General features: G+C 35.8%; 1 protein-coding gene across 1 annotated transcript in view; it reads right to left on the bottom strand.

The window, feature by feature from the left end:
• STT3B (STT3 oligosaccharyltransferase complex catalytic subunit B) overlaps nucleotides 1–25,663 on the bottom strand; it is a 103,322-nt gene that overhangs the window by 9,154 nt on the left and 68,505 nt on the right. The window contains exons 6-13 of the mRNA XM_017521672.2: nucleotides 13,878–13,976; nucleotides 11,934–12,080; nucleotides 10,572–10,620; nucleotides 8,818–8,972; nucleotides 6,019–6,230; nucleotides 4,462–4,649; nucleotides 3,259–3,430; nucleotides 2,234–2,407 (exon numbers count right to left, since the gene is read on the bottom strand). Coding sequence (XP_017377161.1) covers nucleotides 2,234–2,407; nucleotides 3,259–3,430; nucleotides 4,462–4,649; nucleotides 6,019–6,230; nucleotides 8,818–8,972; nucleotides 10,572–10,620; nucleotides 11,934–12,080; nucleotides 13,878–13,976 — 1,196 coding nt within the window. The remainder of the gene's footprint in view (nucleotides 1–2,233; nucleotides 2,408–3,258; nucleotides 3,431–4,461; nucleotides 4,650–6,018; nucleotides 6,231–8,817; nucleotides 8,973–10,571; nucleotides 10,621–11,933; nucleotides 12,081–13,877; nucleotides 13,977–25,663) is intronic.

Raw genomic sequence — 25,663 nt, 5'->3', positions numbered from 1 at the left:
CCTCCTGAGTAGCTGGGATTACAGGCATGCGCCACCATGCCCAGCTAATGTTTTTTGTATTTTTAGTAGAGACGGGGTTTCACCGTGTTGACCAGGATGGTCTCGATCTCTTGACCTCGTGATCCACCCACCTCGGCCTCCCAAAGTGCTGGGATTACAGGCTTGAGCCACCGTGCCCGGCCTTTTCCCCCATTTTTAACTGATAGATAAATTTGTATATATTTATGGTACACACCATGTTTTGAAATATGCACTGTGAAATGGCTACATCCATCTAATTAACATATGCATCATCACACTTATTTTGTTGTAGTGAGAACACTGAAATATCTACTCTCTTAGCAACTAAAAGTACATAATACACTGTTATTAACTATAGTGGAACTTTCTTTTTTTTAGGGGGGTAGACTTTTATTGTATATCCTCTTATACTTTACTTTTGAACCATATGACTGTATTATCTATTCATGAAGTTTAAAAATAATTAAAAAGGCATGGAAACATAGAATTTCTGTATATACTAATGTTCGATGCATTCATTAAGAAACAGTGATCTATCACATGTCACAGTTTTAACACTGCTAAAGCAAATCCACAAATGAAAACCACGTATGAAAGAATTAAATTTCAGATTAATACAAAGAAATAATGTTTACTAATCACAGTTAAGGGAAAACATTACAGCATTTACATTTGATCAGAAATCTGAGGCTTTACTTCATCCCCATCACACAACACTTGCATACATTTTCCCAAAAGATTCCTCTATTCTGTATCGGTGGCCATCACTCTTATCTTTAGTACCTACATCATGTAAAAGCACAATGCTGGATGTCTTCTAAGAGCTCCCATTGTGAGCTCTTAGAAGTGAAAGGGGTAAGACCAAATCTAATACAAAACAGCAGTGGTTCTCAACCTTTTTGGCCAGAGACTGGTTTTGTGGAAGACAATTTTTCCACAGATGTCGGAGGCGGAGCGGGGGAGGAGGGGCTGGTGGTTTCTAAATGAAACTGTTGCCCCTCAGATCATCAGGCATTAGACTTTCATAAGGAGCATGCAACCTAGATCCCTCACATGTGCAGTTCACAATAGGTATGCTCCTATGGAAATCTAACGCTGCTGCTCTGACAGGAGGTGGAGCTCAAGTGGCAATGCTCACTCACCCGCTCCTTACCTCCTGCTGCGTGTTCTGGTTTCTAACAGGCCACGGACCACTGCTGGTCCATGGCCTGGGGTTTGGGGACTCCTGCAAAACAGATATAAATAATTTGTTGATGAGTACAGAAGTCAGTATACCAGAAAAGGGCTTTTGGAGAGGGGACAAGTCTGTGGTGGGGAAGGTATTCCAGGAAAGCGAACAGTAAAAACACATGTGTCAGGAGAGTTAAAGAAAGAAACCCCAAGCAAGTTTTAGGGGCTAGAACCTACTGGCAGAGTGGAAAAAGGTGGCAGAAGAACAAGAGAGTAGCAAAGGAAGGCAAAACATGAAGAGGCTTGCATTCCAAGCTAAGGAGTTTACACTTCATACCAATCTTTTATCAGAGGTTATCTATTTTGTACCAGTCCCTAGGCTGAGGCTCAACTACTTTACTATAAATTCTCATTAATGGCACTACAAATTAGTTATTTTTGGCAAAAGAGAGCCTAGTCTGTCTTGATCACCATTTTAATTCCAGATCCTAGAACTAGGCCTAGTGCCCAAAGCATATTACATTGACTGAATAAAATAACTTGCCCAAGTTGACAGTTTTAGTTTTAGCTCATGTCTGTCTGGTTTTAAGGCCCTTTGCCTTAATCAATTGAAGTCTCTGGAGCCTAAATGCAACATGATCAATTTCATCTTACACTGGGAGGGAGGAAACAAGATAAGGCAAAGATAGGAATTTCAAGGTTACTATCCTATTTCAGGTTTACAAGCATAAGGGTCAGAAATAGGGTGGAAGTAATGGAAATGGAAAGAAAGGGATAAAGTGACAGGCTGTGAAGAGACGTAAAAGTACGAAGTCTTGGCAAGGGACTGCTTCAGAGGGGAGAATAGAAATACCAGGTGTGAGTTCGAAAAGCTTTAACCTAGAAAATGCCTCTAGTATCTTTAGTAAGTAGTGAAGTCAGGGTAAGGAACTAATCTGAAGGATAGGATTATTAAACAAATACAATGTAATTAGCAAGATCAGAGAATTACTTGGACACAGTGAGCTATCTTTCACATACTTGAAATTATCTAGTTTCTTACCCGAATGTCTTTTGGATGTTCCCCTTCAGCTATCCTAACCATCCAGAGAAACTTGTTGATATCATCACCAGAATAGCCAATGACCCCTCCAAATATAACCAAAACATAATCTACATCCAGAGTCCTCATGATTTTATAGGCTGCTGTTTCGTTAGAAGACATAGCTTTTCCCACCTGCAGAATTAAAAAACAAAAAACTGAGAATGTTTTTAATTATTCCCACATTCATAAAAATCAATGTATATATTTATTAAAACATGGAATTCATCAAGAGTTTTACATGGTATCTTTCTGTAGAAATGATTTCCTAGGAATTCAAATATATTGAAATTTATGAACCTCTCAACTACTATAATTTATAGTCAAAATTCAGAATACCTGTTCAAATATTTTGCTAATAATTAAGTTCTATGACATTAACATTTTATGATGAAAGCAGGCAAGCTTAGAAGAAACAATTTCTCACAACCGCAGGCCAGGGCTGGCCAGTGATCTTGCTAGCGCATATATTTCCTCTCCCCAGTCTAGCACACATCTGATAATTAGCTACAACAGTAATACAAATAGAATTCATTTGGTTAAGACTGGTCTTTGTATTTAAAATGTTTGACGTACAAAGCGGTGATTACATGAATTTATGTAGATTTGTTGTTTAATAGCTAGAGGAACACAGTTTGCCTATTCATGAAGTGCATTTACTTTACATATTTGCAAATAATTTTTAGTTTATAACATGAAGAATCCAAGCCAAACATTTTCAGTTTCAGATTTTGTCTAATTCTTCAGTAAGCTAAATTTATCATAAACTTTACCAGAAATCAGCTTGCAATTCTGAATACTTAGTACCATTCTTAGAAACAAAATAAGCATACCTTGAACTCACTTTATTCAACATATGTGTAAAAAAGTATTTTGAGAATTTAGCAGCGTACACCCACATTTTTCCTATTTAGTCACAGATGAAGCCTGACTGCCAAGTAGTGAATAAAGATTTGTTTGTAACCTTGTGTTTATCAAATCCTTACCAGTGCTATGTGACTGTTATTCCAGGTGTTATTATCAACCAACGTAGTTCTATTAGCCATTCCAGCTATCTGATAGCCATAATCCCACCAAGACATTACTCGTGCATGTTCATCTGTATTTTGCCTTAGCCAAAAGTAAGCTTCTCTAAAATCATCTAAGATATTCCTGGTGCTGAAAAGAATCACAATATTCTTTTAAATGAGATGTCACAAATTTGAAGAGGATAACTTACAATCTTGAGGTATTAAACCATTGAGTATGTTCAGATTTTAAGGATGGTAGTAAATAAAAGGATCTGTTGATGAGAAAAATAAAGTCAAACAATGAAGAGCTAGACCAGTGTTATTCACACTAATGTGCCTTGAAACCACCTGCACATATTGTATTTAACAATAGAAAAGCAGATTCTGATTCAGTAGTTCTGGGGTAGGACCTAATAGTGTGCAAGCCTAATAAGCTCCCAAGCGAAACAGTAGTTTAAAGCCATGGTGATATAAAAATCAGTTGTTTTTACATTTTAGATGCATCTGAATCACCTGGGCCTGTTAAGCCAGACTGCTAGGCTGAAGCCCCAGGTTTCTAATTCAGTGACATTAGGGTGAGGTCAAGACTTTACATTTATAACAACTTTCACGGTAATGATGATGCTGTGTGTACAAAGACCACACATTTGAGAAAAACTGATGTATATGATTATGAATGCAGAAATATTCTGGAAAAGAACATGAAATACAATGATTACTACTCACGGCACCAAAGGTGGAGGAAAGGCCAAAGAAAGGCAGATTCAAATGCAAAGCTTCACAGAGAGCAGAAGGATGGTTACTAGACTGAGGAGGTGGGGGTGGGATGGGTGGATCATGGGGATGGTTAATGGGTACAAACACAACAGGGTGACTATAGTAAAAAATAATTTAACTGTACATTTAAAAATAACTAAGAGTGTAACTTGATCATTTGTAACTAAAAGGATAAATACTTGAGGGAATGGAAACCCCATTTTACATGTGATTATTACATATGTCTGTATCAAAATACATAAAATGTATCTCATAAACATATATATCTACTATGTACCTACAAAAATTAAAAACAAAAAAGCAAATGCAGAATATCACAAACAATATTTATTTTTCAATTCTATCCTTTGAGACAAAGAAGTATAAGTATAAAACGTTTTTGTATCCGAGTTTTTTTCTTACCCATCGTGATTGTACGAGGCCAGGACTACACTTGGACTAGAGTAGGCATTGCTTGTCACCCAGGTACAGTGGACTGCAAACATCATCAATAGCATCAGCATCAACATGGTGACAATGCTTTTTATATTAGGACCTAATCCCTCTTCAGTTTTTTCCTGTTCAGTTACATGTTTCCTCACTTTACCTGCCTGAAGACATTTTAAAAACTGGTTAGACAAATTCATTATTTGACTTGCTTCATTAAGACATTCAATGGAAAAAGCTGGGAGACAATTTATCTATTAATTTAATTCTATGACTCAGAAAATGTATAACCATCAGATATTCTTACATGGGTGATGGATTGTTTTCTAAAGTCAAATGTGAATAAGGTTTCCTGAGAATATACCAGTCCGGAAGGTGGTCACAGAGTAAAATAATATCTCCAGTAAAAAGCAGCTTTCGAACTCAGTTGTCCTTATATTTTAATTAAATATAAAGGAGATTAACCAAATGACCCCATTCTGGTGAAATCTTATTATGTCAACTGTTATAAAATCTTAATTCCACATCCTGAAAATAGCCATGCTCAGCTATAATTTTAACCACGTACCATTTTAGTATAGGAAAAAACTCTATTAACAGAATCTAGTCTTCCAATTTCCAAACCCTATAACCAACAGACTTGTTAAAACTACGATTACCTTAAAAAACCACCTTCCACAACAAAAAAGGGAAGACAGAATAGAAAAAGTCACAAGTTCTACATTTCAAGGCTGGTTAAGAAGCCACAAAGCAACAACAAAAAACCCAACGGTAATAACAAACACAAAATCAGGAATGTGGCTTATTAACACAAATCTTTACGAATTACATTCATCTTATAGAAGGAAAGAATTTCAAAGTTAATATCTATACTGGGAAGTTTAATTTCTTATTAGTACTTTAAAACCTAGGCAATATTCAAATAGCAAAGTTTAATATGTCATCCAAGACAAGTGCTCTAATTCTTACAAGTCCTTTTCACACTTGCACCAACTGAGAAACTATAGGTCAAAAATAAATTACCTTGTATTGGCTTGTTACCTATTGCTAATGAACTGGAGTGCTTTTAAAAAGGCATTTTATTTACTCCCTTCATTTTACTGTTCAAACACTCAAATATCAAATATGTTCCAAAAATATTCTGAAAGAATGCACTGAGTACAGACCTCAAAGATAAGCACTTGTCTGTCCACGTGGTTTCAGAGTTTACAGCGCCAAATCTTAAGTAAGTAGAGCATCAGGTTTTTGCTCTCAAAAATGGAAGGGTATATTAACAAGGGTATATATCTTGACTATTTATAGAATAAATCACCAAAAAGAAGTGAGAATTTCTTCCTGATTACATTCTATTTTCTAACTCTAAGCTAAAAGACTGACCAGAATTCACATTTTGAGGCAAACAGTGGAGACCAACTAGGAAAGTCATAGTTTATCCAAATCAATAACATTTCTTAATATGTATAGTTCTTACTGTGGTGGAAAAAATTAAGAAAGTACATAAAAACTTTAAAGGCCTTACTTTAGATTCCCCACCTTATCATACAAATTTCCTGGGTTTCTTTTGTCATCCTCATCACTGCTGTCCTCCACAGGTGGATTTTCCCTTTTCATGTCATCCCCCAAATAGTGCTCAAAGACATTTGAAAAGGCAATTGCAGACAGCATACACACGACTGGAGTCAAAGTCAACATCAGTCGCACCATCACTCCCGCAAAGTAGACAGCACTGATTGCATATAGAGCAACTGCAAAGATAAATTCTCTTACAATATGTCACAGAGAAGAGTTCACAGGAAACTGAACTAGATACCTAAAACCATACTATAAAACAAATCTGGAATTATATAAATGTCTCACAAATGGTCTAATTGTTTCTAAATTGATACTACTGACCAACTGGTTAATTAGCCACATTTAGAAATTATAACTGGTGTTCAGTAAATAAAACCTACATATAACAGTTTAGAAAAATGTATATGATTCAAATTTCATTAGTTATGAAGAATTAGACCTAATTCATTATTTGTCAATAACATAAAACAATCCATAGCTGACAGATAAAAACATTTATGCATGACATCACCAGGCAAAATAAATTTATAGGTTTAAAATCTATAAAAATCCAGTGCCAATATCTGGCATAAAGCCTGCTTTACAAAATCGGGATGAGAAGAACGTAAGTATTAATCAAAGGAGGAACCTGCAAAGTTACTGCCAAGAAACCCAAAAAAAAAATTTTGAAACCAATTTCCAATAGCCAGAGCCTTCTGGATAATGTGCTAACCACAGGAAAAGGCTCGACCATTTCTCGCTGAAGGTTATATATGACTTTATAAATTCAATGAGTCATGTTAAGCTCCTATCTCATCTGATACTAAATATTTTTCTGGCTAAAAAACACATCACATCATATTCTTAAGTGTATATCTCAATGAATTTGTATATATACGCACCTGTGTAACTATAACTCATTAAAATGATATAGAACTATTTTTTTTTTTTTGAGACGGAGTCTTGCTCTGTTGCCCAGGCTGGAGTGCAGTGGCGCGATCTTGGCTCACTGCAACCTCTGCTTCCGGGGTTCCAGCAATTCTCCTGCCTCAGCCTCCCACCTAGCTGGGATTACAGGTGTGCGCCACCACACCCAGCTAATTTTTGTATTTTTAAGTACAGACGGGGTGTCATGTTGATCAGGCTGGTCTCAAACCCCTGACTTTGTGATCCACCTGCCTCAGCCTCCCAAAGTGCTGGGATTACAGGTGTGAGCCATGGCGCCCAGATGATATAGAACATTTTCATATGTTCTCATGCCTCTTGTCAGTCAATAAGCCCCTCCCCTATAAAAAGGTAACCACTATTTAAACTTCTAAAGAATAAGTATTCCTTATTCTTGAACTTCACAGGAATATAATCACATAAAAATGTTCTCTTTTGTATTGGCTTCTTTTATCCACCCATACTGTTCTTTTATTAATTGCTGTGTTGTATTCTGTTGCAGATATATAAAAATTTATTCATTCTACTGCTGATGACTTTGTAATATTTATCATTAGGGGTTGCTGTAGATAAAATTACTAGTGCATTCTTAAACATGTCTTCTGGTAGACACAGGCACCCACTTCTCTTAGACATATACATAGGAATGGGATTGCTGAGTCATGAGGTTTAAATCTTGAATGATGCAGTATTAACAGGGCCTTATCCAGAGTCCACCAGAGAAGAATGAGTGTGCCATCCTTTAAACAGAAGCCCTACAGGTGCTGTTCTTCTTTCCTGATTCCACTCTAGAATAGTAACTTCATGTGACACTCACAGTCTAGGTCCCATAATTGTATAAGTTTCTAGCATTACAAATTACTGACTGGTGTGACCCTGTGCATGTTACAAAGCTTTTCTCAGTCAGTTTTGATCTCATTCAAAACCACCACAGCACATTTCTTATATGACTAAATCACATAGAAGCCTTTGATAGCTGCTTATTTTGTCCTTTTATATTAGAAATATTGGATCCTAAATACCTGGCTTTTTAGTATTCTGTATTTCAAGTCTTATTAGTTGGAAAAACACAAATCTATCAATAAAGAGGATGTTTACTGAAAGGTGATCCTTATTCCATTATAAAATGGACTTTGCTCTGAAATCTGGATGATGAATGTCCCTAAAGGCTTCTTCGTACTTAAATAAAATTTTACTCAGAAAACAAAGTCAAGACTATTGTCAACAAAGTTAAAAATTTCAATTCTCAAACACAAACCATAATGATAACATTAACCTCTCAGAAACCATAATAAATTGAAGGTAAAATTTATATACTACTCCTAAATTAAAACAATTAAAATACCTAATACAAATTCAATGAACTTTTTTCTTTTTTCTTTTTTTTTTTTTTTGGAGGCAGAGTTTTGCTCTGTTTCCCAGGCTGGAGTGCAGTAGTGTGATCTTGACTCACTGCAACCTCCACCTCCCAGGTTCAAGAAGTTCTCCTGCCTCAGCCTCCTGAGTAGCTGGGATTACAGGCGTGCTGCCACCATGCTCAGCTAATTTTTGTGTTTTTAGCAGAGACAAGGTTTCACCATGTTGGCCAGGCTGGTCTCAAACTCCTGACCTCAGGTGATCCACCCGCCTTGGCCTCCCAAAGTGCTGGGATTACCGGCGTGTGCCACTGCGCCCAGACCCTCAATGAATTTTTCTTGGTTAAGGACCTAAGCAAAATAGGAGAGAAAATTTATCTTGAATATATATAGTCAAACAAAGAAAACAAAACTTTAAAGTAAATAATCTCAAGAAGAAAAATAATTATTTCATAAAGTATTCATTAAAAACCTCTCTTACCAAATACTCTTTCATCGTTGATATTTTTGATGCAGAACCATAGGCCTGCTGGGAAGGTACATACAAGAATATGTAGATCAAAGAAGAAAGACACCCAAGTCGTAGGTTGATGCTCAGACACTGATGCAATAATTGGAATGTGTATTTTTGCATACCTAGTATTAAAAAAGTTAATATTATTTACAATTAAGTGATAAAACAGGAGTTCCTTTTAGATGAAGAAATCTTGTTGATTGTAGAAATGGTACCTACTCCCTATCCCTTCTTATTTAAATATGCCATCCAAGATAACCAGCTATACTGGATACAGATCTATTTGGTCTACACTGGTAAAACTACAACTAACATGCCCTCTGTAAAATTGAGAGAATTATCTATGTCCAGACATGAGAACGTTGCCTCTGAATTCCAATACAAAAATCTCTTTTCAAACGGGAATTTGTTCTGCAGTTTAAGTCAGCATTTCTCATGCTTGCATCGATGAGTCTCATTACCTTTTGGAATTACTACTACAGACTAAATGTCCTTTATCTGAAATGTTTAGAACCAGCAGTGTTTCAGATTATAGAATATTTGCATTATACTTACCAGTTCGGCATCTCTAATCTGAAATTCTAAAATGCTTCATAAGCATTTCCTTTTAGCATCTCAATAAGTTTATGATTTTAGAGCACTTCAGATTTTGGATACTCAACCTGTAGCAGTAATACTTTACCCAATAATTACACTTTACACAATGACAATGCCTTGCTTGACAAGAGCGGGCATGGAGGCAGGTGAAGGAAATGGAAAGGACTGAAAAAATTATTACTGAAACACCCTTCGATTCTAAAGTTGTCAATTAAAGTTCAGAAAGTAAGAATAAATCTAACTGCACAAGTTAACCTGGTAACTTAACCTAATCAGAGTAACAGTCTACAACTTGGGTTATCCTTCAAATTCTTTAGTGATCCACAGGCTGAACTCTTGAAATATGTGTCTAACTGTTACTTTAATCATTCAAACATAATTTGCTCATGTCCTTTAATTAAACCTGGACAAGGGTCCTTCTGGTATCACATCAGAAAGCATGTCTGTTCAATAAATTGTTTTTTATTGAGCCACCTGGGGAGTAACAAGACAGAACAGCAGGAACAGAGGAGGGGCAAAAATTCTAATCAACAGATATTTTCTTATCTCCAGGAAAATATTTTAGAGATGAAAAGTTTTATTGAACTAGTCTAATTCAAAACCAAATTTATTAATTCATTTTATAAGAGCACTCTAAAAAAAAACACAGCAGATATATATTCTCTTGTGTTTCACAGATCTAAAAAACAAAACAAACTTAGATCAGATGGTATTAGAAAAAAATTAAATTTTCTTCCTATCTACGGCAATTAAATTATAACACAGCATCCTTAACAATTCTTAATAATAAAAAATTACTAAATGATGAAAATTTTACATTAGGTAAAATAAAAATCAATCTTTAAACTGCACAAAGTTTACCTAAATATTTTTACAAACAAAACTAAAACAAGGAGTTGCCAATGCAGAAGAGAAATATCCAGCTTACATTTCATACTAAAGGTGCATTCAAAACAGGTATCATAACAAACATAAAATATAAGGAATTTAGCATTTACTAAACTAGCATATCTTTGGTATCTTAGAAATGTTGCCCAAGAACTGAGTGAAAGACAAAACAGATAAAAACAAAGGAAAAGGGTTATTTCAATAAATATGATGCCAAATAACATAACTGCACTTACCCAGTATCCCACAATGAGTAAAACCTGCCACTCCATGGTGCAATGTAACCTTGGAAGGAAAAACACGGAGGAAATCAATCTGCCTTTTTATCATTCTGTAAATCTTTTACTGCCTTTATGTTTATTGTTAATTATAGATTGATTTAAATTAATGTTCAAAGAATTTCAGTTTTCTTTTATAGGTGTCAACCTATTTCAGATTGTTGGCAGTGAGGAAAAATAAGGTAGTGATCAAATAAAAACAATATCCATGGAGAACCCATTTCTAGAGAAACACACTTGAGATAAAGTTGCAGAAAGTTTTCCAGTTCTCTCTTAAGCTTTTAGTTGACTAATAAGGCTAAGGCATTAAACAAGACCAGATCATTTAAAAAAAAAAAAAAAAAAGGAGGCGGGGAAGGGAATTTCTAAATGATCTAATCCAGTATCCCATATCCCACCAGATAAATCCAAACATGATTTTAAATACTCATGGCTTTTACTCCTGTCAATCCTTTATGATTTTGTGAGCTAGGCTGGTACATTAATTTGATAGAATACATTTAGAAAAAATCTCATTTGTATCTAAGAACTGGTAAATCAAGGTTAGAAAGTAACTTAGAATCCAGAAGCAGACTGAAACTGATTCTGTTAGTACACTGCTGAAAAGCAGGGGAGAAAGATAGTGTGTGTGTGTGCATGCAAGAGAAGGTGAGAATATAGCAGGTTAATAACAGAAGCACTGATTTTTTTTTTTTCTTTTCATAGTTTGGGCCTATTCATCCAGCAAGAGAAGGATGCTTAAAAGTAGATTTATCAGAGCTTGATGCCGCAAAATTAAGACACACTGTTCAAAAAAAAAAAAAAAAAAGACACTTCAAGGAAGTGGGTAACAATTTGCATTTGGTGTTTAGCTCTTGATACCTGAACCAAATGATCAAAATCCTAAGCAAGCAAGGGGCCTTGATTGGATTATCTAAAACTATGAATTATTGACCTTGGGCAAGTCATTAGATTTCCCTGAGCTTGGATGTTCCATCCCCAAAACTTGGAGTTCATAATGACTTCCTTACAGGCANAAAAAGACACTTCAAGGAAGTGGGTAACAATTTGCATTTGGTGTTTAGCTCTTGATACCTGAACCAAATGATCAAAATCCTAAGCAAGCAAGGGGTAAGTCCAAAAGTCAGGGCTTAGTTGACAAGAGCCTTCAGAGGAAACTGACTAGAGTTTGGGCATGAAGAGAATCTTACACACTGTTCAAAAAAAAAAAAAAAAAATCACTTTGTAGTAATGCTATTATTCAGATTTTAGAACCTTTGGCTATTATTTTTATGCTGTTTGTATAGATAAGATTCACATCCTACAGGTGATAACACCTACCTGTATAAGTCAAATAGATGACACTGAGGAACACAGCACCGGCAGCTAATGATACACCCAAAAAGAAAAGGGTCTGGAACTCTTGTTTTGTTAATCGGTCTCTCAGATACTGCAAGAAAGCGTAAGCTTGCAGCAACGCAAAGACACCTAATTAAAGAAAAGGGTCATATAATCAACAAAGCACTTTTCCAAGCCCATTTAAAAACTTTGATTTGAAAGAACTTCTTAGAATGTCCTGTACCATTCATATCAAAGACTAGTTATTTCATCCAGCCAACATTTTCTTTGTCTAATGACAGTTACCCAATCAATTAATACATCCAAAAAATTCTATTACTTTTTTTTTTTTTAATAATCAGATTCCTCACACATATACCGAACCAAAGGAAAAAAAAAATCCCATTTGAATGACAAGCCTATTTAACATATTAAGTTCCTCCCCTTTCCCTATATTTTAGGGGGGATTTCTGGGGGAAAGTAATTTTAAAAAAATCATTGAAAAACAATCCCCCAATTTGTTGTGCTGAAGGATACAAAGACTTATGATCAGGATAATTTTGATATGTAGTTACTGTTTATGGCTGAGTAATAAGATGTGACCTTAGTTACACATTTAGACAAGATTCTAAATTAGTATCAGGGCTCACGCCGCACCACGCCAAATCATGGCACCTTGAGATTTGAGAAACCAGCAGAAGCTAGAAAGTTTCTCTTGTCTTTTTTCTGTTTGTTCTCCCCTGAGGCAGGTCATAAAATAATTCTCTGACCTTCCTGTAAGTAGGTTATAAGATCCTCATTCCAGAGGGGTCCTTCTAATACCCGGAGGAAAAGATGAAGACACAGAGACACCAAGAAGAATATGAACAAATAGGCCTTAAGTTCTTCCCAGTCTATTGCCATTAGATCACACTTCTCTTTGTCCAGTCTTATTTCCACATGACTGTCCACTCTTCATCAAACCTAAGCATAAAAATACAGTTTCCCTGCTTTTTCAAAATTTTCACTTCTGAAAAGCTCTTGTGTCATGTAAAATTTATAGTAAATACATATGTATGCTTTTCTCTTGTTGATCTGTCTTTTGTTATAGGGGTCTCAGCCATCAACCTTTTGATCATTCAGGGAAAGATAATAATCTTTCCTCCCCTACGTTAGTAAATAAAAAGGTGAGTGCTAAGATATACAAAACTAAAGAAATGATTGCAAAAAACGGATTCTCAAAAAGTATAAAACATGATACAAAAACATTAAACATAAAATTTTAAACAAAGATGATGTGAGAATCCTCAACCATCTAGAACATTAATTTTTAAAAATAAATTCAATTTTGAGAGTTGTTTTTAAAAGTCCATTTTACAACGGTTAAATAAGTATTACCAAAAATTTAGAGTTTAGGAAATGTTGGAATGAATATGCATAAGACAGGTGATTGTATATCTACATAGACACTGCTATTCATTATTATGTACACAAAACTAAATATATATCTCTCTGTGTCTCAAATTACAACTTGGTAAAGTGCCAACCTCCATTCTGAAATCTAAGTAAAAGCATTTCATAGATTTTAAAGTGCTATATATTAGTAAGAAAGTGATTCTTAACTATTCAGAGAAGATGGGGATTGATTCAGACTCCACTGAAAATCTCATTAAAAAAAAAAAACTCTATAGAAACACCACCTCTGAAAGTTATATACTGGTATTCATATAGTATCAGTGTTCAGATGTTACAAATAAAATAACTACCCATGGACTTCCAATGGGTCGTGAAGCTTGCATTGAGAATCTCTGATAAAATTTTTGTCTACAGATTTCCCATAATTGTGACTCAGATTATTTTGGTTGTCATTGCAACAACCAAAATGATCAAAAACTGTCATATCTTGGAAGATTACCAATAACATATCCATATATTCTTTAGAAGAAAAAAACATATTTTTTTTCATACCTGCAGCTGCCATGTGTTCACTTGTTCTGATTGGCTGGAATCCCACAAAAGGTATCTGCATGGATAATATTAAACCCACAATGTAGAAAGTGCTATATGCTATGAAGACAAAATAGGAAACAAGGATAACTTACTACTACCATTAAGTACCCAAAATATAAATATATATGTAAATCTTGTTTTTCAGCAAAGTATTAACTGAAGAACAGAATCTTGAAATCACTTTTATTAGATGTGCATTTGATTGTTAACCATACATTACAGATCGTGATATTCTATCCATTTTTAAAAAATATTAAGTACTGTATTTCGCAGATCATTACAATAGTTTGAGACTTGTCTTGCTTTCCTTTCCCAGAAATGGAATCAAATTTGTTTTGATCTACCATTAGTAATCATAAATATGACTCAAGAAACTAAGTAATATATACATAAAATTAAGTAAATACCAGTTCTATTGGCTTTAATCCAAAATACATGACTTAATACTCATCACCACCACCATGTATGAACACCTGCTACTGTCTTAAAAGCTCTCAGGTATTTCATATCTTTTTTATTACACCACAATACTCTTTGTATAGTACTAAGAGTTAAAAAATTTTATACGTCCACTAAGTTTTCTGTAAGTAAAGAACTAAGTACACAGAAGTAAATCATTATACAGACCAGCTATTGAACTTAGCATCTAATAAAGGAAATTTACTTGCTTTGGACACTAAGTATATTATAGCATTCTCGTCGATCTAAATGGATGACGAAACTGGGGAGGGATTACAATTTGTGTTAAATACTTGCTTTATATTCAGATATTCACAGATCACTGTTAGGCAGCTGATTAGAGAGAAAGTATTTGAAGTCGCTGAAACTAAAAATTCATTAGAAATAAAGGTAAAGCCTGTCTGAAATAAGATAATGTATAAATTACTCCATTTATACAGATTATACATCATTTTATAAGAATATTTAATACTCAGTTTTTGGCAAATAAACTACTCTATCAAAAACAAAGATTGGGGATATATTTATGAAAACACCTATTTGTGTATCCTATACATTGTGTAGCATACTGCATACACTTTCCTCCTCAACCAATTTAGATGAGAAAGAATCTTTATTTGTTTTTAAAGGAAACCCATCTAGAGAAGGTTAAGTTATGGGCTACTGGTTCAAATGTTAAGTTGCCTCATAATCTATATGATAAGAGATGACCACAGTGTTAGGAAAACAATAAGAAGCTCATAAATTTAATAGGAAGGACCAAAGTAAGTAAAGTTTCCATTGATATCAAGCTAGTGGAGGACCAGCTGTCTAGAAAAGACAACAGAAGTAATCCAACAGATAATGTTCTTTCCAAACACTTTAATGTAGGAATGGAATTACCCTCTATGAAGTACTCAAACCCAAATGTAATCAAAGTTAAACAAGAATTTCCCGGTCACATGACCTGAATTGTCTACTTAACAGCAAAAGCTTCAGTTTCCTCACTACAGAATGTGGGCTGGACAAGATTTGTAGATCCCTCCCAAACGATTATAAACTAAGATTCTATGATCAACAGGACTTTCAGATATCCAGAGCTGAGAAATCAAACCCTAGACAAATACTGAACACATAAAGGCACAACTAGAAATTGACTAGGCCTGAGAAAACCTTATGTCATTTATGCTTTTATTACATCTAAGTCCACTTATGTTGAAACACCACAATCACCTCTAAAGCTGGATTTCTTTCTTCTGAGTACAAATAAACACTGAATGCTCTAACACTGTCACAGAATTTAAATTCAATATAAGAAATGATACAAACTGAATGAAAAAGCCCTCTTAAAAAAACTGAGGTGACAGTCACATGACCTAACCATTTTAAAGAGAACAATTCAGGGGTATTTATTGAGTACACTCACAAAGTTGTGCAACCACTAACCCCTCGATAGTCCCAAAGAATTTTCATCACCTCAAAAGAAAGCTCTACACTCATAAAGCTCTTACTACTCCACATTATCTCCTCTTTCCGGCCCATGATAACCACAAATCTGCCTCTGTCTGTATGGATTACTGGTTTAACTGCAAAGGTAATAGGTGTTGTTTTTGTTTTAAAGTAAAAAGCGAAAAAGTTTCCACCCTACTTATTTCCCTCTAAGTCACATTCTCCAGAAATAATCACTAGCAGATATATGGGTACGCAAATACATATTCATGGCCCTATTCACACTTTTACTCTCTTCAAATGGAGCCACACTTTGCTTGACAACGTAAAAATTTTAGCAATCCCATGTTTGGTAACTAGAGAAGAAGTTTCCTCTCAGACATTTTGCTCAAATTCATTTCCAGGCATATTTGAAGAGAGAAGAGTAGGCCTAATAATACTCTCGATTTAGCACTTCCATGCAACTTCTCAGATATTTACTGTCATTAGTAAAGTAGAAAACACTTTATACAAAAGCAGATGCACTAGAGTTCAACTTAATATAAGAGTGATGAAGAGTTCAAGAAAAAGTGTCCAGAAATAAAAAAGCCCAGGTGGGACTTTAATTTGTATTAGTTGGTAAACATAGGTTAATGCTAAATAAAGATGAGCTAATAGACACGTTTTCAACAATATTTTACCCTGAAACTTCTCTATTTCTATTAGTCTCATTCATACCTACATACCAGCACCAATGAAACAAATTTGATAAATGTGATATCTGCAACAATCCAAATATAAGCATTTTAAGAGAAATGGACCCCCAGGTCCCTATTTTTTACATTGTTTGGATCACTGATCCTGAGATATTTACATATTGGAGATATGTGTTCTGTTACAGCACTCCTCAGTACACAGACAAAACAGTTTGAATATCACTTATTTAAAATGCTTGGGACTAGAAGTTTTTTGGATTTTTGGAATATTTGCATTATACTTAACAGTTGAGCACACCCAATCTGGTAATCCAGAACAGGAAATGCTCCAGTGAGCATTTCCTTTGAGCATCTTATCAGCGCTCAGAAAGTTTTGGATTTTCAAATTAGGGGTATTCAACCTGTACTGCCAATAAATAAATTGAAAGACTGCTTGCCAGATAACGCGTCAAATACCACAAATACCTTGCTTAATAAGGACTGCTTTGCTTGAATCTGTAAAATTACATATCCATTGCTATACCTCAATTTGAATCTCATTTACAAATCTACATTTTAAGATATAGTAAGTAAGAAATTAGGTATATTTGAGTAAAAGAAACGGTGAAGTAACTCAATTCTTAAAAATGAACACAATCTTGGCTGGGCACGGTAGCTCACGCCTGTCACTCCAGCACTTTGGGAGGCTGAAGCGGGTGCATCACCTGAGGTCAGGAGTTTGAGGCCAGCCTGACCAATATGGAGAAACCCTGTCTCTACTATAAATACAAAAAATTAGCTGGGCGTGGTAGCACATGCCTGAACTCCCAGCTACTTAGGAGGCTGAGATAGGAGAATCACTTGAACCCAGGAGGCAGAGGTTGTAGTAAGCTGAGATTGCACCATCGCACTCCGGCCTGGGCAACAAGAGTGAAACTGTCTCAAAACAAACAAACAAACTCTCCACTGCAAAATGAAAATAAACACTTTTTGCCAGACTTTGTACTATAGCATCTAACACGTATTTAGAAATTACCTCTTCAATTTATGCATTTAAACATTAACTTTAGTAGGGTCAAGATAATCTAAAAACAGAAAATTCTATTAAGATCAATCCTATTCTGTAAGAGTTAAGATGTAAACAACCATAATATAAGGAAGGAAGGTCATGTAACATTTGGTGGGGTGAAAGGCTCTATAAAACTTAAGAACTCTTCTCTTCTTGACATGGACATCTAAGAGATAATTAACGTCTGGTACTGCTCTCTAGTGTTTTCAGAAGACTTCAACAAGACAAACCCATAATGACCATCCTCTACCAATTCTCCTCCCAATGAACTCTTTAAGATCCCTGACTATCCCCATCTATAACACCTTTCTATCCATCCATGTAAACCTACTTTTCTTACCCTTTAGATTAGAAGAAGAAAGCATTCCATCGAAGTGGTGAGCTCTAAGGAAATGCATGATACCAATAGTGTTGTAAATCATTTATTACATCATGAAAATGTTACCACACTGCCATCCTGTGGATGCACAGTTACTGGCATTCAGTACTGCAGATCATAATTACAATGTGTGAGAAAAATTCCACAGAACATTACCATTAGAAAGATATGTATATACATATATAATACATATTATTATTCTGTTTAATTATTTTTAACCAAAGAAAGTCTCTAATCTGAGACAGATGAGTAATAATCTTCTAAACAAAACCTAAACATGTCAACATTCTTAGAAGTATTTTATATCTAAGTGTGGGACAAGACTGATGTGGAAGGAGAAATATACCACTGCCCTTCACTTAAGGTACTCAAATGAATTATTCCATAAAAAGAAAAAAGGCACTGAAAAGTTTGATTCAAGTTCCAATGAAATTTTAAGTATTGAAGAAGTTAGTTCCTCCTGTTCCCCGATCTTTAGTGTCCCTTCTCTGACAAGGCCGTACAGCTTACATTGACAGTACTCTTTATACTTAAGCTACTGTCATACTTTCTTTTTTCTTGTTTTTTTTTTTTTTGAGATGGAGTCTCACTCTGTCGCCCAGGCTGGAATGCAGTGGCATGATCTCAGCAACCTCCACCTCCTGGGTTCAAGCGATTCTTCAGCCTCAGCCTCTAGAAAAGGTTATGCAAGTACTATATTCCCATTAACTTTAACCAACTGTTAAATCACATTAGCATTTCTGAATTGCTTTGCTCTCTTTCAACCAACATAGTATTAGCCAAAAGAAACACAAGTGGTAAATACTTAAAATCCAACCAATTTTGCTTTATTATAAACAAATGTTATTAAAGGCTTATAAGAATGTTGAAAGCTTTGAATACTAAAGATACTTTACTTCTTTGTAATCACTTTTGGTTACTGTGAACCCTGGTAGATATGCAGGGTACAGAACAGTAAGAAACTTACATGGATTAAAGAATAAAACAACAACAAAACACAAACACTGATTCTTCTTGAATAGCAGAGAGAAATATATGATTAACTTAACAGGCATACATAATGATAACAATCATTTCTCTTTTCCAAGGACAGTGCTCATTTTAAATATGTTGATAATGAATCACTGAAACTTATATTTTAAGTTTCAAGCTCCAGATTTGTAAAAGCAGTAAGAAATTACTTGTTCAAAACACTTCAGTAAAGATACTTAAACACAACAGTTTCAAAACAGCAAGTGTGGCCGGGTACGGTGGCTCACAAGGTCAGAAGTTCAAGACCAGCCTGGCCAACATGGTGAAACCCTGTCTCTACTAAAAATGCCAAAATTAGCTGGGTGTGGTGGTGCACATCCGTAATCCCAGGTATTCAGGAGGCTGAGGCAAGAGAATTGCTTGAACCTGGGAGGCAGAGGTTGCAGTAAGCTGAGATCGCAACACTGCACTCCAGCCTGGGCAACAGAGCAAGACTATCTCTCAAAAACAACAACAGCAACAACAACAAAAAAAAACACAGCAAGTGTATCTTGTACTGATAACTAAAATGAAATAAAAAATAATATAGCAGGAAAAAACAAATCTAGTCAAAGTAAATCTTAGTTTAAGTTCTACCACATGGGAACAATTCATTTAATTCTGGCAATAGTTAATAATATCAAAGTAAGGGGAAATCACAAATGTACTGTGTGTCTGGTATGCTTGGAGACTATGAAAAACTCATGAAACATATAATTTGTACATAACTTAAAAGGTGTTAGATAATGATCCCCAGTAACTTCTAGAGCTAAGTAATGACTATACCTAACATATCAAGAATCAATAGAAGACAAATACCAGCAAATTTAATTTACTCATAAAGAAGAGAGGAAAACAAACACAAAATAAATATTTAAACCACAGGAAATCACAAATCCTCTTACCAAGTGTCATATTACCACTAAAAACGTTTATTCTTCTTCTTAACACATCATTTTCTTAATGTAAACTACTGTAGTAGGGACCTAAATTCATTTAACTGATACCACAAATAATCCATAACTACTTTTACACAGAAGTTAATTCTTCTGGACTATGAAACACACATTCCTCAAGGAGAAGAACAGATCTTTAAAGGAAATCTCACTCGGGTCTATTCTTCCAGATAATAAGAGTACCAAGTGATTTACTACATCTGTTTGGCTTTTAGAACATGAAGACTGCTTCTATTCACTGAAAAACCCTTTAAGATCGGCCAATGATTATTGCTACAACACAGGTGAGACCCTTACTCTAAATATCCTGAGTCAATACAAGGAGATACTGGAGGACTAATCTTAGAGAATTACATAATGAGTCATATTAGCAGCATGGATGGTGCAAGCAATACCATCTTCTCTTTGTGTTTGAACTTTAAGTTTCCCCCAAACCCAATAACCTCTAAAATATCCACTGGCAAAGCTGGAAAGAGGATCCATAAATATTATAAGCCAGTCTAAGGAAAATCCCATCCCTTTCCCCCAATTTAAGCTTCAATGCCTGTTGGCACATTATCTTGAAAACTTACTTTATGTAACCAACACTGAAACTTTAATTTTAAATGAAAACCCAGGAAAAACGTGGGGAGGGGGCATGTAGCAGTTACTGTAGTCCCCAGTTTGCCTGTGTGCTCTTGGCTCACTTACCTTGAAAGTACAATAAAAAATAAAATTAATGCAAATAATATATTTCATCTGTAGAAGAGTAATCTCTTATCTTGATAAAACTATCTGTCACAAAAATAAAACTATACAGCCTCTTATTGTTTTCAATACCTTAGATCAAAGCCACTAAAACTACTTGTTTAATACTGAATACCATTGTAAATACTGGGGTGTAAGCCCAAATACTTTGTGGCAATAAAATTTAGCTATATTAAATAAAATGCTGCTGCGCACAATGACTGATGCCTATAATCCCAACACTTTGGAAGGCTGAGGTGGGAGGATCACTTGAGCCCAGGAGTTTGAGACCAACCTGCATAACTTAACGAGACCCCATCTCTACAAACAACAACAACAACAACAACAACAAGAAATCAACATTTTATTTGCTATAAACCCTATAGTTTACTTTTTCAAATATATACATTTATTCAATTACATACACTTGCATTAGTCTGTTCTCACATTGCTGAAAGACACATACCTGAGACTAGGTAATTTATAAAGCAAAAGAGATTTAATGGAGTCACAGTTCCATGTGGCTGAGGAGGCCTCACAATCATGGTAGCATGCAAGAGAGAGATGAAAACCAAGCAAAAGGAGTTTCCCCTTACAAAGCCATCAGATCTTGCCAGAGCTATTATTCACCATCATGATAACAGCACAGAGAAAAACCACTCCCATGATTCAATTATCTCCCGCTGGGTCTCTCCCACAACACGTGGGAATTATGAGAGCCACAATTACAGATGAGATTTGGGTGGGGACACAGCCAAACCATATAATTCTGCTCTGGCACCTCCCAAATCTCATGTTACAAAATCCCTCCTTCCAAATCTCACATTTCAAAACCAATTATGCCTTCCCAATAGTGCCAAAAGTCTTAACTCAGCATTAACTCAAAAGTCCACAATCCAAAGTCTCATCTGAGACAAGGCAAGTCCCTTCTGCCTATGAGCCTATAAATCAAAAGCAAGTTGGTTACTTCCTAGATACAACGTCGGTACAGGCACTGGATAAACACACCCAATCCAAATGGGAGAAGTGGGTGAAAACAAAGGCACAAAAAGTCCCACACAAGTCCCAAATCAAGTGGGGCAGTCAAATCTTAAAGTTCCAAAATGATCTCCCTTGACTCCACATCTCACATCCAGGTCACACTGATGCAAGAGGTGAGTTCCTACGGTCCTGAGCAGCTCTGCCCCTGTGATTCTGCAGGGTATGGCCTTCCTCCTGGCTGCTTTCACAGGCTAGCATTGAATGTCTGCAGCTTTTCTAGGTGCACAGTGCAAGCTGTCAGTGAATCTACAATTCTGGGGTCTGGAGGACAATGGCCTTCTTCTCATAGCTTCACTTGGCAGTGCCCCAGTGGGGACTCTGTGTGGGGGCTTCAAGCCCACAATTCCCTCCTGCACTGTCCTAGCAGAGGTTCTCTTTGAGGGCTCCATCCCTCCAGCAAACTTCTGCCTGGACACCCAGGCATTTCCATACATTCTCTGAAATCTAGGTGAAGGTTCCCAAACCTCAATTCATGATTTCTGGGTACCTGGAAGCTCAACACCATGTGAAATTTGCTGAGGCTTAGGATTTGCAACCTCTGAAGCCATGGTCTGAGCTGTACCTTGGCCCCTTTTAGCCATGGCTAGAGCAGCTGGGAGGCAGGGTACCAAGTCCCTAGGCAAAACACAGCAGCGGGGGGGCCAGGGCCTGGTCCATGAAACCATGTTTTCCTCTTAGGCCCCTGGGCCTGTGATGGGCAGGGCTGCTGCAAAGGTCTCTGATGTGCACTGGAGATATTTTCCTCATTGTCTTGGCATTAACAGTTGGCTCTTTGCTACTTATGCAGATTTCTGCAGCTAGCTTCAATTTCTCCTCGGAGAATGGGTTTTTCTTTTCTGTCGCATTGTCAGGCTGCAAACTTTCCAAAGTTTTACGCTCTGTTTCCCTTTTAAAACTGAATGCCTTTAACAATACCCAAGTCACCTCTTGAATGCTTTGCTGCTTAGAAATTTCTGCAGATACCTAAATCATCTCTGTGAGTTAAAAGTTTCACAAATCTCTAGGGCAAGCTCAAAATGTCACCAGTCTCTTTGCTAAAATATAGCAAGAGTCACCTTAACTCAATTTCCCAAAGAGTTCCAAATCTCCATAGTTCCTCATCTCCATCTGAGACCACCTCAGCCTGGATTTCATCATCCATATCATTATCAGCATTTTGGTCAAAGCCATTCAACAAGTCTCTTGGAAGTTCCAAACTTTCCCACATGTTCGTGTCTTCTCCTGAGCCCTTCAAACTGTTCCAGTCTCTGTCTGCTACCCAGTTCCAAAGTGCTTCCACATTTTGGGTATCTTTTCAGCAGCACTCCACTCTACTAGTACTAATTTACTGTATTAGTCTGTTCTCATGCAGCTGATAGACATACCTGAGATTGGGTAATTTATAAAGTAAAAGAGGTTTAATGGATTCACAGTACCATGTGGCTGGGGAGGCCCCACAATCTTGGCAGAAGGTGAAAGACACATCTTACATGGCAGCAGTAAGAGATAAATGAAAACCAAGAGAAAGGGGTTTCCCCTTACAGAACCATCAGATCTTGTGAGACTTACTGCCATGAGAACAGTATGACAGAAACCACCCCCATGATTCAATTATTTCCCACTGGCTTTCTCCCATAATACTTGGAAATTATGGGAGCTACAACAGAGAATTTGGGTGGGGACACAGCCAAACCGTATCAACATTTATTATCAAATTTTCAAATTATCAAAGAAATATGACCCATTACAGGTTATATTTTAATTGCTATTTTGTACTTTATAACACAAAAGTGTTATTTCTCCATTATGTTTCTCATAAAGATAGCTAAGTGAAAGTTTATTTTCACTTAAAAAGGGAACAATCCTTATATTCACATTGGAGTTTTATCCCCTCAGTCTTAATACAGTAATCACCTCTCCCAGCCTCTCGAACTCTTTCATTTCTTCTGGCTATTCCTTCACAACTTTATCAACAACAACAAAAGCAAACACTTAAATAGTACTTTTTTGTGTTCATCTATTATTAAGCACCTTTCATATATTAACTTATAACTCATTTATCCTTAACAATCTGTAAGGTAGTAACTATTATTATCTTTATTTGACCCATGAGGACATTGAGGCATACGGACATTAATTTATCCAAAGTTACACAGTATTAAGGGAGCAAGAATTGAATCCTGGTAGCTTGGCTCTGGAGTATGTACTCTCACTCTCAATGACAGGCACCTTTAATTCATGGCTCCATTACCACAAATTGTAAGTCTGTTTCTATATTCTTCTCTCAAGATCAAGACTTATCTCCAAAACTTTAAAAAGAACACGGTGGCTCACGACTGTAATCCCAGCACTTTGGGAGGCCAACACGGGCAGATCACCAGAGGTCAGCAGTTCGTTACCAGCCTGGCCAACATGTTGAAACCCTGTATCTACTAAAAATACAAAAAGTTAGCCAGGCATGGTGGTGGGCACCTATAATCCCAGCTACTCGAGAGGCTGAGGCAGGAGAATTGCTTGAACCTGGGAGGTGGAGGCTGCAGTAAGCTGAGATCACGCCACTGCACTCCAGCCTGGGCAACAGAGCAAGACTCCATCTCAAAAAAAAAAAAAGAGAGAAAGAAAATATGATTAAAGTCCAAACTGATTTTCACAAACATTTCCCTAATCCCATTTTGATTGTACGCTATTAAACTACTTACACTGTATACTATACGCTCCTTACAGCAAGGTTTTTATTCAACTTTGCATCATAATGGATTAGCACAAAACTTAGCATTTATCTTTTCAATGTTTAATAAATGTATGGGGCATAAAATTTGCTTTGATTTCCACAAAAATAGTAAGGTAGAATTAGACAAAATAAATTCCAAAGCTTCCAGCTCTTGTATCCTGGAATTGTTTTGGGGGTAGGGAGGTATCCTGGATTTGTTTTACATACAAGCTTTTTAAGTTTTTTTGTTTTTTTTTTAAGTTAAACTAGCATTAGCTGTGTTCTGTTTACAGCTGCCAAGTATAATTATGACCCCTAACAATTACGGTTTTACTCTTAATTTACTCAATAATTGGATTATTTTTCTTCATTTACAAAATGTATAATCCCCATAATAATCTGTACAGGACTAAAGTAGGTAGGATGTTTATAAAGCTTTACTTCTAATGATTCCCAGCAAATATCACCCAAAAATACATTTTAGATATAATATGAAAAACAAACGCTACTCTCCTTACTCAACTCACGGCAGAAAAGATAGACAATACCATAAATAAACTGTTCCGGTGACATTTCAAAACCATTCATCAATATTAGGAACTGACTACTTCTCTGTGCTTAAATTACTAACCTGATTTAGTTAATACAGCCCTTGAGGAAAATTCCTATTTCTAAACTAAAAACCAAGTCTCATTTATTATACACTTAACACATACTCACTGTATTTGGAAAGCAGAAAATTGCAAAGCAGAAAGAAGTATAAAAAAATCATTGGTAATCCTTACTGTCTGCTTTTTATTAACATATTCCTGTATCACCAAATACTCAAAAAGATTAAATTTAAAGGCTGCATAATATTCCATTTAATATTCCATATGGCAACACTGAAATTAAAAAATCATTTCCCTATTGGTCATTTAAGTTAGTTTCATATTTTCATAATTACAAATTATACCACAGTAAATATCCCTAAATTTGTCTTTATATCTTTAATTTCCTTATGACATGAATGCAAATTATGATAAACTTTAATCAAATTAGAAAGCTTAAATCACTTCATATCCCATCAATGTTACTGTGATCCCTGCAAGCCATTCTTTCTACAAATACAACATAATGTTTGGGTGTTCCTCTTAAAACAGTAGAATCCTATGTATAACATATTTTTTAAAAACATTTGCCAGGCGCGGTGGCTCACGACTGTAATCCCAGCACTTTGGGAGGCCGAGGCAGGTGGATCACGAGGTCAAGAGATCGAGACCATCCTGGTCAACATGGTGAAACCCCGTCTCTACTAAAAATACAAAAAATT

This window comes from Cebus imitator, unplaced genomic scaffold (genome assembly GCF_001604975.1).
Source record: "Cebus imitator isolate Cc_AM_T3 unplaced genomic scaffold, Cebus_imitator-1.0 Scaffold21, whole genome shotgun sequence".
Taxonomy (NCBI): Eukaryota; Metazoa; Chordata; class Mammalia; order Primates; family Cebidae; genus Cebus; species Cebus imitator.
Note: the sequence above shows the minus strand (reverse complement) of the source record. Positions and strands in the feature narration are given on the sequence as shown.